General features: G+C 38.1%; 6 protein-coding genes across 6 annotated transcripts; 2 read left to right on the forward strand and 4 right to left on the reverse strand.

The window, feature by feature from the left end:
• Positions 1-85: 85 nt before the first annotated feature.
• On the forward strand, positions 86-424 carry OST5 (dolichyl-diphosphooligosaccharide--protein glycotransferase subunit; the record flags this gene model as incomplete). The annotated part of the gene is made up of 2 exons (XM_002499273.1): positions 86-106; positions 185-424. The coding sequence occupies 2 exons, from the start codon at positions 86-88 to the stop codon at positions 422-424; spliced, it is 261 nt and encodes an 86-aa protein (XP_002499318.1).
• Positions 425-471: 47 nt separating this feature from the next.
• Positions 472-3057, reverse strand: VID30 (glucose-induced degradation complex subunit VID30; the record flags this gene model as incomplete). Its single annotated transcript, XM_002499274.1, has 1 exon — positions 472-3057. The coding sequence occupies one exon, from the start codon at positions 3055-3057 to the stop codon at positions 472-474; it is 2586 nt and encodes an 861-aa protein (XP_002499319.1).
• A 657-nt stretch (positions 3058-3714) lies between these two features.
• On the reverse strand, positions 3715-5064 carry SAH1 (adenosylhomocysteinase; the record flags this gene model as incomplete). Its single annotated transcript, XM_002499275.1, has 1 exon — positions 3715-5064. The coding sequence occupies one exon, from the start codon at positions 5062-5064 to the stop codon at positions 3715-3717; it is 1350 nt and encodes a 449-aa protein (XP_002499320.1).
• Positions 5065-5369: 305 nt separating this feature from the next.
• Positions 5370-7439, reverse strand: ZYRO0E09064g (uncharacterized protein; the record flags this gene model as incomplete). Its single annotated transcript, XM_002499276.1, has 1 exon — positions 5370-7439. The coding sequence occupies one exon, from the start codon at positions 7437-7439 to the stop codon at positions 5370-5372; it is 2070 nt and encodes a 689-aa protein (XP_002499321.1).
• Positions 7440-8538: 1099 nt separating this feature from the next.
• On the forward strand, positions 8539-11694 carry ZYRO0E09086g (uncharacterized protein; the record flags this gene model as incomplete). The annotated part of the gene is made up of 1 exon (XM_002499277.1): positions 8539-11694. The coding sequence occupies one exon, from the start codon at positions 8539-8541 to the stop codon at positions 11692-11694; it is 3156 nt and encodes a 1051-aa protein (XP_002499322.1).
• Positions 11695-11766: 72 nt separating this feature from the next.
• Positions 11767-12663, reverse strand: ERJ5 (Erj5p; the record flags this gene model as incomplete). Its single annotated transcript, XM_002499278.1, has 1 exon — positions 11767-12663. The coding sequence occupies one exon, from the start codon at positions 12661-12663 to the stop codon at positions 11767-11769; it is 897 nt and encodes a 298-aa protein (XP_002499323.1).
• Positions 12664-12705: the final 42 nt, after the last annotated feature.

Consider the following 12705-nt stretch of genomic DNA (forward strand, 5'->3'; position numbering starts at 1 on the left):
GCCATGTATATTAAAGGCGAGTTGGGCGAACTTTAACGTCAACCATAAACAGTCGGACAAACTACGTCGAATACAAGCTATAAAGATGTCTTACGCTGATTTACAAGTATGTTTATCGAATTCTCAAGATCCAATTGGTATATCTCAGTTAACAGTTAAACTAACACGGTTTTCCACCACATAGAAAGAGTTTAAAGTCGCAGAAACTTTTGAACCAGTGTTTCAATTGAGTTCCCAGAGTAGATATGCACTTTTCTCACTGGTGATTGCAGTTCTGCTGATTTCAATGGCCTTAGTATCTGCTTACTCGAAGAAGGGGTTCTTGATTCGTTTAGCCATTTTCGCTGCACTAAGTGCTGCAGGTAGCATGTTCTCAGGTATAGGAGTAGTGTTTTTGGCTAACTCACTGGGTGTTTACGTATAGGTTAGACTACAATACATATGTATATGAATTCGTTCACTTTTCTCAATCTATAGATTCAACAGATCTTCGTCTATATTGAGTATTTTGAAATATCTGAGTTCCGTTCCATTGTAGACCGACGAACCTTCTACATTGCATGTCATTAACGTCGCCAACATGGACCTCGTATATCTAATGACAGTTTCGAGTTTGGAATCACTGTTCTTTTTTAAAAATTTGAGAATATTGGTATTAATTACTTGGAACAAGCGATCTTGAAGGTATTCATTGGACAAATATCTCGCTAGCTCTTCTGGAGATTCATTAACTGGATCATCGTAGGCAAGCAAAGCAGAGACATTACTCAACTGAGCACGGAAGCGCTCTCTCAAATCTTCTGGAACAGATTCGTTGTATACGAAATCTTTCGATAATTCTTGACCCTTGGAAACGATACTTTCTATCGAATATTTCTTGTAGTGAAGGATGGTCAAAAGGTACTGTGCCACCCGAATTTCAAACAACAGTTCGATATTTTCTTGTAAAAGTCCCGGTAACTGGGATTCAATGTAACTTAGACATTGAGAAATATTACCTTCAGTGATAAATCTTCTGAGATCTTGTCTTATCTTTAGGTTTTTCTCTTCCTTAATGATTTGCCTTTCGTTGTGTCTAATAACAGCGGCTCCTCTATCATCAGAACTGTTACTTACGTTTTCCCTTTGTAAATCCTTCAAGAACCCCTTGGATACATCAATTAATCCTTCATGTATCAAGTAATCATTAATCATAGTATGCAAAGTGGAAGGTATGGAATCATCACCAGTGTTCAAGTTATTTATCTTTTCCACATCAGGCTTACGAAGCTGGTCATCTTCAAACCTTGTATCCTTCAGCAATAAAGAATCTTTAATGCAAGCAATGTCCGAATCAGTGTCCTGTAATCCATCATTATCAATCTCCATTGCTTTTTCACCTTTTACTTCTTGATCATTATCCTCCTCATCAGAAAGGTCGAATTCGTCAAGAAGATCACTATGATCTGAAGATTTAAAAATATGTTTATAAGCCTTTGCCTTCCAACGGTTCTGATATCCTAAGATATCAAAAACAAATTCTTCATAAAGACCAAAATTCGTCCTTACAGAATTTCCCTGTCTAAGGGCAATATAAGGTATTAGATTAACTTCATGGAAATCTGTGAATGCAGTACCCAAAAATACACCATTTTTGGTGAAGAAAATCGTACCATCAACGTAGTTAACACCACAACCGATAACATCGTCACGTCCAAATGGTTTTGCATACGACTTGTACTGCGACCCTACAGTTATGGAACCATCACTACCACGGTATCCAAAGAATCCTTCTTCAATACCAGATTTAGCGCCACTAGAAGAATCATCACCAGCTGCCGATCCAGTGGACCCGCCACCGCTACGAACAGAAGATCTTAAGCCTCCTCCCAATCCAGGAACGCCCGAACCACTGAGACCAGCACGTTCATTTTCAGATTTTGAAACTGTACCGCTTACATCAGAGTCAGGCCAACATTTGTAACCAACAATGATATTACTGTTCTGTGCACCTTGGGAACTAGTCACACCTAGAATTCTAATTTCATAATAAAATATTCCTAATTTATTGAGATGCAAAAAGTTATTTGCCCAGGTAACTGCAAAATCATTCTTTTGATTCCCAGAAAACGAATTTCTCAGTCTGTTTCTTGTAGATGCTGTAGACCTTTCGTATGCATTGTAGGCCTGCCAGTTGGGGTTTGGACTCAGGCGCGATATACCATCTGCAGACAGCAGAACACAGTTGTTAGGCTGTGTAACCCATTGGCTTGGCAATGAATAACCAAGCATTTGGTAGACGTCTGAAGTCATATTGTTATTTTTGGATTTTGTTGGATGGGCATGAGTGGCAAGCGCTGGATAAAAATTCATTGTTTCGTGATGAGAGCCATGGGATGAACGAGACCCACTTGAACTATCTTGATTAGCATCATCAGTCACATTAGACCCATCTCTTCTCCCCAAACGAACGCCTTCATTACTTTCATCGTTGTCTTCATCGTCATCGTCTTCATCGTCATCATCTTCATCATCATCCATGGCTTCCGCAGTATCTCTATCATCATCTTCTTCCATGTCATCTGCATCTTGCATGGCTAATTCTGCCAAAATCTCTTCTTCAGCAATAGCCGGTTTCGTTAAATCCTCCATTTCATCACCACTACCACTAGCATATTGCATTCCAATGGAACCGTTAGGCAGTGCACCTGAACTAGCATTTCCTGACAGATTATTATTAGGACCTGGGTGAAAATACTTGTAGACTTGTACCAAATATTCGTCATTAGCTGAATCAAATGAAAGTGTACCTAAAACACCAAGAGACATCAATTTTTGCCAAATCTCTTTCCTCGCTGAATATGACAGCTTATTTGACAACCTGTAGTAACCAGATTCTCTCGATAATAACTGCTGCTTACCAATGTCACTTATGCCATTGTGCTTCATCTTGTGGAATACCTTCTTATGACGATAGTATGACATCCATAACGAATAGGCAACTGGCTGTTGAAGTAAGTATTCAGGAAAAAGACCCTTGATGAATTCCCTATCAACATTATCCATATAGGCAGACATCTTCAGCCCTTTAACAATCTTCGAATGGCAGGTTCAATAGTCATCGGGATGTTAACTAAGGTTGATTCGCTCCCCTTAGTCTTTACATGCCATTAAACTATTGTCACTTGAGACGTCGCAATAGACCTGATATTATAGTTCCACATATACCAATGAAGCAGAATTTGGGTGACTATGAGACCAATTTTGTCGTAAAATTCAGCATCAGAAATATGGGGGAAAAATGGTTTTGAAATTTTCTGATGTTTTATTACATTGTACTTTAATTTTGTGATGAAATATGAGCGAAGAAAGCTAATGGACCATAAAAATATCGATAATATTGATAACAATTAATCTGAATACTAACCGGAGTTGCTCAAACTTTTTTGGACTGTCCTGCAAGTACCCGAAAACCTCGACTGATAAGTATATGCACCTGAATCTATCGAGACTCGTGACTCGGGATCCTTAAATCCCATGTTATATATCGATTAAAAGATCTAACCGTTGAAGATTCGTTTATAATATATTCTATACAGCAAAATTGACGAGTCCAGCGGACTTTGATGCATTTAAAAAAGTTTCAATAGTTACCCAAACCGTTGAGTGTTTGAATGCCAAAAAAATGAACAGGGAAATAAAGTAGAAGTTACAATTGGATTCAAAACTATCAGATTAGTATCTGTAGTGATCAGCCTTGTATGGACCTTCTTGTGGGATACCCAAGTATTCGGATTGGACATCAGTCAATTGAGTCAATTGAACACCCAATTTACCCAAGTGGAATTTAGCGACAGCTTCGTCCAAGATCTTTGGCAAAACGTGAACGTCAAGGCTGAATGGACCAGTCTTTTGGAATTCCACGTACTTTTCTCTGAAAGCCTTGTCATTAGCCTTGAACAAAGCAATTTGAGCAAGAACTTGGTTAGAGAAAGAACAGGACATAACGAAGGAGGAGTGACCAGTAGCACAACCTAAGTTGACCAATCTACCGTTAGCCAACAAGATAACGTGTTTACCAGTAGAGAGCAAGTAACGGTCAACTTGTGGCTTAATGTTGATACATTCCTTAGCGTTTTCCTTCAACCAAGCGACATCAATTTCGATGTCAAAGTGACCAATGTTACAGACAATAGCATCTTGAGGCATCTTCAAAAAGTGGTCACCTCTGATGATATCTCTACAACCGGTAGTAGTAACGAAAACTTGACCTTGAGAAGCAGCTTCATCCATGGTCAAAACTTGGTAACCTTCCATAGCGGCTTGTAGAGCGTTGATAGGATCAACTTCGGTAACGATAACACGGGCACCCATGTTTCTCAAAGCTGCTGAACAACCCTTACCGACATCACCGTAACCTGCCACAACGGCAACCTTACCAGCCAACATGACATCAGTAGCTCTCTTGATACCATCGATTAGAGATTCTCTGCAACCGTACAAGTTGTCGAATTTGGATTTGGTAACGGAGTCGTTAACGTTGATGGCTGGAACCTTCAATTTGTTTTCCTTGACCATTCTGTACAAGTGGTGGACACCGGTAGTGGTTTCCTCAGACAAACCGAAACAACCTTCCAACATTTCTGGATGGCTTTCGTGGACGTAAGAGGTCAAATCACCACCATCGTCTAAGATTAAGTTCAATTTTTTGTTGTCCTTGAAAGCAAACAATTGTTGCTTGATACACCACATGTATTCTTCCTCAGTTTCACCCTTCCATGCGAAAACTGGGACACCAGAAGCAGCAATAGCAGCAGCAGCGTGGTCTTGAGTAGAGTAAATGTTACAAGATGACCAGGTAACCTCAGCACCTAGAGCCACTAAAGTTTCGATCAAAACAGCAGTTTGAATAGTCATGTGCAAACAACCAGCGATACGAGCACCTTTCAATGGTTGTTCAGCAGCGTAGGCCTTTCTAATGGCCATCAAACCTGGCATTTCATGTTCAGATAATTCGATCTCTTTTCTACCGAAAGCGGCAAGAGAGATATCAGCAACCTTGTAGTTTTGAGCTGGGGCAGACATTTTGGGCTATAATATGATTGATTCAATTATACAGAGGTCCCTTTAGAAAGTTAGAGTCCTTTCAAATGTTCATGAAGAGTGTTTATAGCCACTTATATGGTTGTTATAAACGCGATGCCTTCGTAAAAATTTTCAATTTCTCGAGGCTAAGTTTCACATGATCACGCATGTGAATAATAAAAGAAACGAGATACGGATCTCGGCGGCTATTTGCTCTGATTACCTAACTAGCTTAAACTATATATATATATATATATATATATATGCATATGGTGTATTAGTATCATATCATCATATCTCTACAATCAAATTTGCAAAGTCACGTTATTTTGAACAGTAGTTTCCATTGATGGTTCCTTACTTGAAGAATCAGGGCCAGCGGAAAATTTCTCAGTGGAATTTGTGCCATTCTGGGCCACTCTCTTTACCTTCTTAGCCTTTTTACCTGATTTTTCTGCTGATGCAGTAGTTGTGTTGCTGTTCTCGACATTTTGGGTGGAATCCCGGTCCATTCTTGGGGAATCTTCCCTCTGCTTAGACTCCTGTTCACGAGCTTGGAATGCTAAATTAGCTCTTGCTCTCAATATATACAGGTATTCACCAGCCTCCTTAGCCAACACTTCGATCAAGTAATGTACTTTCTTAACAAATTGTTTAATCTCATGTAAATCAGCAGGATGTTCTGCTAATTCATCTCTTGCCTTTATGACTTGTTTCTTCAAATTCAAAAACTTCCTCCAATTTTCTGATGATTCTTCATCGGTACTAGCACCGTTGTCATCCAAATGACCAGCAACAACATCGATATATGCCAATCTTTTAGACCATTCGCTGACCATAGCATCCCCCCACTCTTCATAAACTTCGACCATTTCTTCGCGAATTAAACTGACCCTACTCTCGACTTCTTGAGCGATGGGCTCCAAATCTTGCTTTAACTGTAACATAGATTGATCTAGCGTACTGTGAGCTTCTGCGAACAATTCACGCATCTTTGAACGAGTGATATACTCTGACAGCTGTGTAGTACCAGTACTATCGAAGCAAGTTTGGTTACCTGCACCTGTATCAGTTTCACAAGTACAATTTATGTCTTGTATAGCACGGTTCAAGTTCTTGTAGCGATTTTGCAAAACCTCGGAAACGGTTTTGGTTTTATTTTGGAAGATGGAATCCAATTGTTGAACGCGATGGTGCAAGTATTTGTTCACTTCCTTGTTGAAAGTTTTCACCACACCAGAAGATTTTTGATCAACCACCTTAAACCAAGCTTCGAACTCATCTTTTATCGCATCCTGTTCGGAAATTCCTAATTCTGCATTGGCGGTATTCTGAGATGGCGACAATTCGTTCTGATCTGTACTCATGGTAACAGTTAACATAATGGTGGAGGTACTGGTGTAAAGTGGTTCCTCATCATCATAATCATCTTCGAAACCAGCTGTTACTGTGGCAGAGGCAGAAGTAGTAGGATCTGCAGTAGCACTTGCACTAATTTCGCTAGTACCGGCTTTAGCACCGGCTTTAGCGCCAGCTCTTGCATTACCTCTAGCACTAGCACTTGCGTTCACCCTAGGTTTAGATTTGGACTTTGCCTTCGTAGCACGGACGTTTGATTCCAGACCATCGGAATAGGGAGACAATGCATCGTGAACGTAAATGCTTAGATAATCGCAACCAAGTTTCAAATTCTTCCATATGTTTTTCAATTGAGCATTGGTCTTGAAACAGATTTCATTAGTTCTGCAACGTTGCCACAGACTCGATGAAATTGGTTCCCACTTCGCATTAACAGTTCTTCTCAGATTTTCCCAGTGGGGGTGAACCTTGGCGGCTGCTTGATGGTACACATTTTGGAAATTTTGAGCAATTTCCGCTACGAATGGCGCTATTTTGTTGTGAACCTTCCCATATTTGTCAGACAATGCGTATTGATTATCTAATTTGGTTAAATTTGGCTTCAAATAAACGCTATAATAAAACCAAATCCTTTGACGAACCTTACGTATTTGATTCAAACTCCTTTCACGATATGGTTTGAGTTCAAATTCCTCCCAAAACTCACAAACATTATCAATTCTAGGGGAAACAATGTCAAAATAGAAACGATTACCCAAATCCACCAATTTTGGGAGTACTTTGTCCTGGTAATGTGAGTTGATTTGAGAAATGTGAGATTTCAAAACTTTAACCTTAGGATTCAGTTGTTCTCTGTAGAATTCATTTTTTTCCACTAGTAGTTCGTCCCAAACGGATGGTGTAGTATAGTGACAAACCCTTTGTAATTGTGTGGAACATTGTCCTATCTGACAGTAGTAGTGAAGTGAACAAGTGGTAACCACCAGCAAAAGGAAGAATTTGGTCAGTATCTTCATATCGTGGGTGGGTTCTTGTCGAGGTGAGATGAGATGAGACCAATTATCGGATCTTTGATAGTAAGGGAACCATAATAACTGGTATCAGAGAATAATGCTTGTTTTGCCCATGCGAAAAGCCCGTATCATTATGTACGTATTATCGAAATCGAAATCGAAGCCAATAGAAGCCAATAGGTAGGTGAGTAGGAGCTATTCTAGATTGAATACTTGGAGAGGACATAGAGAGAGTACCAATAGTTAGTCCGCGGCAACTGGCAAAGAATAAATAAATCACGTGATATTCACATGTCATCAAAACACGTGACTTTCACATGCAATATAACTATTACTTGTGCCTGACCACTCACCCTATAGAGACAGCCATTTCTTACATATCCAAGTACCGTATTGCTCTTCTAGGTCCACAACAGTCGCTAAATCAGCCGCAATGCCCAGTTGCATGAAATGTTCGGAGTATGCGATTGCATAAACCCGCACACCACAGCGAAACTCTATTGAAATTCTCAACATCACTATAAAGAGAGAAAAAAAAAAAAAAAAAAAATCAGGTAACGAAGAAGCTTCTTAAGTCAATCCATTCTTCAAGAAAGACAAGAACGAATCAATTGAAAGATCACACTCTCATCCAGTTCTGCTTCGTTGGGGGTTGTCGAATAGACCATAAGCGCCTAATAACGATCTCGACAACTTTTTGTACCGTCGTCTTTTGTTTTTTTTTTGTTGTCTCCCGGTACCTTTTTTTTAGTGTGTTGGTAAGCCCAGGTGTTGTGCATTTTGCTAAAGAAAAGCAACCGTATTATTAAGAACTCTACACAGCAGTTGACACTCCGGCTCTCCTACATATCTTCAATTCCATTAGAATTGATTAGGAGCCATTAGGATTCGTTTTACCAAGATCCTGAATTTGAGGGTGCAAGGAATAAGAGAAAAAGCACTAGAATCAATATACAAGAGAGAATCTCCTACTTTCTTTCTTTCTTCGTGCTGGCAGACAGGCTCTATAATTAGCCAGTGTTAGTTTGAGAATCACTCAAAGCAATAGAGATCTAGGAAAAATATAGAAAAGGTTTTTCCTTCCCCTATCATAGATTACACGATGTCGTTTTGGCCCTTTGGACAAAGTATAAGTAGCTCCAACATCAATAAGATTTTGGACGAGTACTTCAGTGTACTTCACAGTCTGGAGAAAAGTAATCCTAATGTGGCCAAAAGTGTTCGTCAGAGCTTGCACGGGGCTCAAGAGACAATACAGAGAAGTGGCGGTGAATTTGTTGATTCACTAGATTATGTGCCAGAAGATGAATTATTAGAATCTACTGGTTCTATTCAACAACGTGATAGAAGTAATTCGTCTTCGGGATCCTCGTCATCCTCGTCGTCTTCGTCCCTTTCATCTTCCAAATCAGGTTCATCAGGAACAGACTTAGATGACGATGAAATCCAAAACTCAACCGCTCCGTTGGTAACTGCTACGAGTATTGCTAGTCTTAACAGTTCTTATATCAATAGACTTTTAAATGAATCGGAGCTGCTAAACGAATTGACAAGGCAAAATAGTAATTTACTGGATTTCATCTGCTTTGGATTCTTCTACGATGAGAAGACGAAAAACAAAATTCCATTTTTAGAATACTTAATCGATCAATTAATGGATTGTATCGATAAGATTAGCCCATCGACGACGAGTTTAGCAGACGTTTTGGAAGTTGAATCAACACCACCACAACCACCACCGCCACCAGAGACGGAGAGGACAACGGGATCGATGGATGATGAAAATAATGATAATAACGATGATGATGATGAAGATGATGAGACAAATGATAAAGAACCGAACTATCTGAGCCGGGCAACGATTATATCTGAAATATTCTCACTTGATATTTGGTTAATTACAGAGTCTTTGGTTAATAATCAATCATATTTATCCAAAATTTGGTCAATGTTAAACCATCCGAATTTAAAAACAGAAAGATCACCTTTGGTACCGATTTTTCTAAAGATAAATCAAAATTTTCTCATCACCAAACAAGATCAGTACTTAAATTTTGTCAGATTACGAACCAATTTAGTGGATGATATGTTGCAACACATTTCAATCTCAATGTTGATGGATTTCTTTTTAAAATGTATTGCAACTGATAAATTCGAAAGCCCAACAGGATTAATTGAACTGGTCAACGATCAGAGGTTAATACCCAAATGTTTAAATTTTTTGAACAATGATGTTTACAGTTCAGATGTACAAGCATGTGCTGGTGATTTTTTGAAGGCATTGATTGCTATTTCTGCTAATGCTCCCTTAGATGACATGTCAATTGGCCCCAATGCGTTGACAAGACAACTAGCATCACAAGAAAGCATTGATCAATTAGTTGATATTATTATTAATAAAAGGGGACCGGCATTAAACACAACGGTCTCCATCGTCATTGAATTGATTAGGAAAAATAATTCTGATTACGATCAAGTTAACCTTTTAACGACAACTATTCGATCACACCCGCCTTCGAACCATGATCCTATCTATTTGGGGTATTTATTAAAGACTTTTTCTCGACATTTACCAACTTTGTTCAAGATAATCATCGATGCCGAAAATGACAATAATAAACCGATGTTAGAGAATCAATTACATCAAAAGTTTAGACCACTAGGATTTGAAAGATTCAAAATTGTTGAACTAGTAGCAGAATTATTACATTGTTCTAATATGGGTCTTATGAATTCTAAAAGAGCTGAGAGAATCGTCAAAGAAAGAGATCATTTCAGAAAGCATATGGTAAATCAATTACAAGATGCAATCCAGGATTTAACTATTGCCTCCAAGGATTCTCCCAATGCCACCATTACATCGTCATCTTCAAAAAGGCGTAGTTCAAAATCTAGGAGAGATTCAAAAAGTGATAGAAGATACAGTGCTGACGATAGTGATATTAGCTCCAAGGATAAGAGACAAAAACGTAGACAGAAAGAAAATCAAAAGCATCAGCAACTAAAATATACCCACGATAATAATGATGACGATGATGATAATGGATGCCAAGTTTATGATAATGATGAAGGTAATGACAATGAAGCTGCAAAATCTGTTTCTCCTATGACAACGACAACAACAACCACAACTGATTATGACTCAATTACGACCAACGGACACGATGCTGGTGTGACCCAAGACAATGATAATGATGATAATAATACTAATAATATTAATAATAATACTAACACTAATGCTTCTGCTTCTACTACCACAACGAACAACAACAACAACAACAACAACAACAACAACAACAACAACAACAACAATAATAATAATAATGATAATAATGATAATGATGACAATATTAATATCAATGATAACGGAATTAATAATGAATTTGATGATGAAGAAGATGAAGTGGACGAATCATTTGAAATTCCATATGTGAATGTAAACCAGAGTAATAAATTAAGAAAGAAACCAACGGTTGGTGATTTTTTCAAAATTCAGTTGTACGACGTTCAATTTTTACCAAAAATTATTGAACTTTTCTTAACCCACCCATGGAACAATTTTTGGCATAATGTAATTTTTGACATTATTCAACAAATCTTTAATGGTAGAATGGATTTTTCGTACAATTCCTTTCTAGTGTATTCTCTTTTCAACTTAAGAGGTTCACTTCAATTCATGCCAACAGAATTGCAAAAGCAAAACTCGAGAGATTTTACATTGACTAAGGATTTCATTTTACAAGGTTATCAAGATTCTTATCATTTTTACGAAAAGTACCATACAAATTTAGGTTACATGGGTCATTTAGTATTGATTGCTGAGGAGGTGGTTAAATTTTCAAAATTATATAAAGTGGAACTAATATCACCAGATATCCATCAAGCCTTACAAGATGAAGAATGGCGATTTTATGCTGAAGATGTTTTAAATGATACACGAATGATGTATTCAAAGATTCTTGGTGGTGGTAACTATGTGGATGATGGTAATGGTAATATAATACCACAATTACCTGATCCATCCTTACCACCATCAGAAAATGAAAATTCGACAGTGGGCGGTGGATTAATCAATGTGGAATCCCTTGAAGAACAGCTAGGATTGTCGACAGAGTCGGATTTGCATGATAAATTAAGGGAATTATTAATATCAAGTTCTCAAAAGGAAATCGATAGTCGTAACGAGAGAAACGGTGTAATAGTACTCGGTCCTCCGTCACAAGATTTTGATGATGACACTATTGATGATGATGAGTAGAGGTAATCTAACCAAACCCAACTGCGAGCGTTCAAACGATATATATATATATATTTGAAATAATATTTACAATCATTTCCTCTTACGTGCTGTTAAAACTTTTCCATTGGCTAAGACTTTTTGATTTGATTTAGTCGTTGCATTTTTCTTAGGCTTTGAGTCTTGCACATCTACCTCTAAATTTACTTTCTCCGATTTCTTTGATCTCTCTTGTTTCTTATCACTGACGAAAGGTTTAAGCAATGGTTTAACGAATGGCCTAATTATAATCCATGGTAATCTGAAGAATAAAGTATCCAGCACACCTGGTTCTGGTACCGTATCAGGAGAAATTGCTGTTTCAGCACCATCTTCCTCCGTTATGAAAACATCACCGTAACGAATTGTAATTTCTCTTGGTTCATCTTCAGCATGCTGTTGGAATGCCAATTTTTTTTCACCAAGTCCACGGGTATCATCTTGACTCTTCACTTGATCGATGAAGAATTGAATTCTCTTCCTCTGACTTTGTGCTTGTGTTTTCAGTAGAATATAATGGATTAAACTTGCCGATGTATACACGAAGAGTATAATGAACCACGTCTTAGGCTGAACCCTCCTGAAGAAAAATCCACCTTTGCTAAAATCATAATCTGGGAAACCATGTTTCAAGTAGTAATCGTAAGTCTTTCTGGTGTTTTCATTTGTTAAAACTTGCGTAGCAATATTGAGACGACCGTACAACTTCTTGAACTTCTTATTCTTATCAGGATGGTACTTCTTAGACAATTTCCTAAAATTCTTGGTAATCTCCTTAGCAGTTGATCCCTGTAGATTAGGCAATTTCAAAAAGTGGTAGAAATCAATATCTGATCCATATTTCTTTACAAGCTCTTGCTGTAATTGAAATATTTCCACTTCAGCATTGGTAAAGCAATACCCAACGGCACAGATCAACAATAACCAAATCCCAATTCCTATTGACGGCATCTACCAGCGTATCCAGAGATATCTTTGTCTGTGATGAGTACA

Source organism: Zygosaccharomyces rouxii (assembly GCF_000026365.1).
Source record: "Zygosaccharomyces rouxii strain CBS732 chromosome E complete sequence".
NCBI lineage: Eukaryota > Fungi > Ascomycota > Saccharomycetes > Saccharomycetales > Saccharomycetaceae > Zygosaccharomyces > Zygosaccharomyces rouxii.